At 56.7% G+C, this 4,297-nt stretch overlaps 1 protein-coding gene across 1 annotated transcript; it reads left to right on the top strand.

Moving 5' to 3' along the window:
- The first annotated feature begins 3,317 nt into the window (after nt 1-3,317).
- LOC147991400 (uncharacterized) lies at nt 3,318-3,978 on the top strand. Its single transcript, XM_087538657.1, has 2 exons — nt 3,318-3,338; nt 3,451-3,978. The coding sequence occupies exons 1-2, from the start codon at nt 3,318-3,320 to the stop codon at nt 3,976-3,978; spliced, it is 549 nt and encodes a 182-aa protein (XP_087394783.1).
- Nucleotides 3,979-4,297: the final 319 nt, after the last annotated feature.

Below are 4,297 nucleotides of genomic sequence, written 5' to 3'. Positions count from 1 at the left end.
GAGCACGTGACACCACTGCCACCCTATCTATCTTAGGGTGACGCGAGTCGAGGCGGACATCGTCGCGGTAGCGAAGACGGACGCCGAGACGAGCAAGTGACATCACTACCACCCTGTCTTAGCGTATTGCGAGTCGAGGTGGACGTCGTCGCGGTAGCAACGACGGACGCCGAGACGAGCACGTGACATCACTGCCACCCTGTCTATCTTAGGGTAACGCGAGTCGAGGCGGACGTCGTCGCGGTAGCGACAACGGACGCCGAGACGAGCACATGACATCACTACCACCCTGTCTTAGCGTAACGGGAGTCGAGGCGGACGTCGTTGCAGTAGCGACGACGGACACCGAGACGAGCACGTGACACCACTGCCACCCTGTCTTAGCGTAACGCGAGTCGAGGCGGTAGCAACGACGCACGCCGAGACGAGCACGTGACACCCCTGCCACCATGTCTATCTTGGGGTAACGCGAGTCGAGGCGGACGTCGTCGCGGTAGCGATGACGGTCGCCGAGACGAGCACGTGACACCACTGCCACCCTGTCTATCTTAGGGTAACGCGAGTCGAGGCGGACGTCGTCGCGGTAGCGACGACGGACGCCGAGACGAGCATTTGACATCACTACCACCCTGTCTTAGCGTAACGCAAGTCGAGGCGGATGTCGTCGCGGTAGCTACGACGGACGCCGAGACGAGCACGTGACACCACTGCCACCCTGTCTATCTTAGGGTAACGCGAGCCGAGGCGGACGTCGTCGCCTTAGCGGCCACAGACGCCGAGACGAGCATTTGACATCATTACCACCCTGTCTTAGCGTAACACGAGTCGAGGCGGACGTCGTCGCGGTAGCGACGACGAACGCCGAGATGAGCACGTGACACCACTGCCACCCTGTCTGTCTTAGGGCAACGCGAGTTGAGGCGGACGTCGTCGCGGTAGCGACGACGGACGCCGAGACGAGCCCGTGACACCAATGCCACCTTGTCTATCTTAGGGTAACGCGACTCGAGGCGGACGTCGTCGCGGTAGCGACGACGGACGCCGAGACTAGCACGTGACACCACTGCCACCCTGTCTATCTTAGGTTAACGCGCGTCGAGGCGGACGTCGTCGCGGTAGCGACGACGGACGCCGAGACGAGCATTTGACATCACTACCACCCTGTCTTAGCGTAACGCGAGTCGAGGCTGACGTCGTCGCGGTAGCGACGACGAACGCCGAGACGAGCACGTGACACCACTGCAACCCTGTCTATCTTAGGGCAACGCGAGTCGAGGCGGACGTCGTCGCGGTAGCGACGACGGACGCCGAGACGAGCCTGTGACACCAATGCCACCTTGTCTATCTTAGGGTAACGCGACTCGAGGCGGACGTCGTCGCGGTAGGGACGACGGACGCCAAGACTAGCACGTGACACCACTGCCACCCTGTCTATCTTAGGGTAACGCGCGTCGAGGCGGACGTCGTCGCGGTAGCGACGACGGACGCCGAGACGAGCACGTGACATCACTACCACCCTGTCTATCTTAGGGTAACGGGAGTCGAGGCGGACGTCGTCGCCTTAGCGGCCACAGACGCCGAGACGAGCATTTGACATCATTACCACCCTATCTTAGCGTAACACGAGTCGAGCCGGACGTCATCGCGGTAGCGACGACGAACGCCAAGACGAGCACGTGACACCACTGCCACCCTGTCTGTCTTAGGGCAACGCGAGTTGAGGCGGACGTCGTCGCGGTAGCGACGACGGACGCCGAGACGAGCCCGTGACACCAATGCCACCTTGTCTATCTTAGGGTAACGCGACTCGAGGCGGACGTCGTCGCTGTAGCGACGACGGACGCCGAGACTAGCACGTGACACCACTGCCACCCTGTCTATCTTAGGGTAACGCGCGTCGAGGCGGACGTCGTCGCGGTAGCGACGACCGACGCCGAGACGAGCATTTGACATCACTACCACCCTGTCTTAGCGTAACGCGAGTCGAGGCGGACGTCGTCGCGGTAGCGACGACGAACGCCGAGACGAGCACGTGACACCACTGCAACCCTGTCTATCTTAGGGCAACGCGAGTCGAGGCGGACGTCGTCGCGGTAGCGACGACGGACGCCGAGACGAGCCCGTGACACCAATGCCACCTTGTCTATCTTAGGGTAACGCGACTCGAGGTGGACGTCGTCGCGGTAGCGACGACGGACGCCAAGACTAGCACGTGACACCACTGCCACGCTGTCTATCTTAGGGTAACGCGCGTCGAGGCGGACGTCTTCGCGGTAGCGACGACGGACGCCGAGACGAGCACGTGACATCACTACCACCCTGTCTATCTTAGGGTAACGGGAGTCGAGGCGGACGTCGTCGCGGTAGCGGCGACGGACGCCGAGACGAGCACGTGACATCACTACCACCCTGTCTATCTTAGGGTAACGCGAGTCGAGGCGGACGTCGTCGCGGTAGCGGCGACGGACGCCGAGACGAGCACGTGACATCACTACCACCCTGTCTTAGCGTAACGCGAGTCGAGGCGGACGTCGTCGCGGTAGCGACGACGGACGCGGAGACGAGCACGTGACACCACTGCCGCCCTGTCTTAGCGTAACGCGAGTCGAGGCGGACGTCGTCGCGATAGCGACGACGGACGCCGAGACGAGAACGTGATACCACTGCCACCCTGTCTTACCGTAACGCGAGTCGAGGCGGACGTCGTCGCGATAGCGACGATGGACGCCGAGACGAGCACGTGACACCACTGCCACCCTGTCTATCTTAGGGCAATGCGAGTCGAGGCGGACGTCGTTGCGGTAGCGACGACGGACGTCGAGACGAGCACGTGACACCACTGCCGCCCTGTCTTAGCGTAACGCGAGTCGAGGCGAACGTCGTCGCGGTAGCGATGACTGACGCCGAGACGAGAACGTGATACCACTGCCACCCTGTCTTACCGTAACGCGAGTCGAGGCGGACGTCGTCGCGATAGCGACGATGGACGCCAAGACGAGCACGTGACACCACTGCCACCCTGTCTATCTTAGGGCAATGCGAGTCGAGGCGGACGTTGACACCACTTTTTTTGTTAACTTTTCATGCATGTTCTAAAGATGCTAAGCATGGTCTTTTCAAATTTTTTACACCAAATGTCACATCACTTTTTTTTAATTACTTCCTTTTGAGTTCTGTCTTTTCATAGTTTCACATAATCATGAATAATCTCGTCTCAGATTTCAGATTCTGGCATTAGGAGTTGCTAATAACTTGAAGGGAACAAGGAAATTGTTGGCTTTCTTCAATACATCCAACCAATAGAATTTATATCAACCATGGCTGAGCAGGCAAGAGCAGTGAGTTCCTTCTAATTTTTGCATTTACATAATTTATCTCAATTGATCACTTTCTTCACTACAGAAATGTTTTTATTCCTTACACTCGCTGATCTTTTTTCTTAATAAATAGGATTTTGCAACAAAGCTCTCGCTACGGAAATTCATGGCGACGGCGCAGCGTGTAACGCTAGATCAAAGACAGCTTGCCCGTAGCATGGGCCTGGATCATCTGCTTGACCTGAAATGTGATACTCTGCCGCGCGGTGTCGTTCATTATCTGGCATCGAACTTTGATGTACCCTCAAGGGCTATTGAACTCCCCAATGGGTTCAAGTTCACAATCACACCGTCATTCATACACCAGGTCCTGGGGATACCACTTGGCGGCAGAAGCATAGAGAAGAAGCAAAACCCAGCACTTAGATCACTAATTGCTCAGCAGACAAAATGCAAAGGAAACTACCCGACCATAAACGAGCTGGATGACTTGACACAACCTGGGCTAGATGGAGATTTATTCAAAAGGATTTTCACAATGTATGCACTTACCGTGCTCCTCTGCCCTTCAAGCCATGGGGCTGCTAGTCCAGATTACTACCACATTCTGGAAGACCCTGAACAGATTGGCTCATTCGACTTCTGCATGTGCCAATGCTAAAAGCATGTGCCAACGCTGAAACCCTTCTTCGAATAATTGACACAATACCAGTTTCGTCCGATCTAGACCTGCCGCTCTACACGGAAGTATTGGAGGGGATGTACCCACGGAAAATTGAGGTTGCAGATACCGAGGCTGAACCAACCCACACTTTTAGCCTACTTCCTTATGTTCTTGATGAGAAAGCATTTTGGCACCGATCGCAGAGTCCATGAGACACAAATTTGCTAACCTCCAGGGAGCTCAATCTGTTTGAAGAATGGAAGGTCTTTACCAAGGTTGATGGTAGTCAAGGCCCAACCAGCAGCTACCCAATCAG

Source organism: Triticum urartu, chromosome 1A (genome assembly GCF_056163025.1).
Source record: "Triticum urartu cultivar PI428250 chromosome 1A, HENAU_Tu73, whole genome shotgun sequence".
Lineage (NCBI taxonomy): Eukaryota > Viridiplantae > Streptophyta > Magnoliopsida > Poales > Poaceae > Triticum > Triticum urartu.
The sequence above is the reverse complement of the archived record's forward strand: the minus strand, read 5'-3'. Positions and strand labels throughout refer to the sequence as shown.

Bases quoted from the DNA above. Each gene is read 5' to 3' on its own strand.
- LOC147991400 (XM_087538657.1), top strand. From the start codon at position 3,318: ATGGCTGAGCAGGCAAGAGCA. The intron at 3,339-3,450 runs GTGAGTTCCTTC...CTTAATAAATAG, and splicing joins TGGCTGAGCAGGCAAGAGCA to GATTTTGCAACAAAGCTCTC.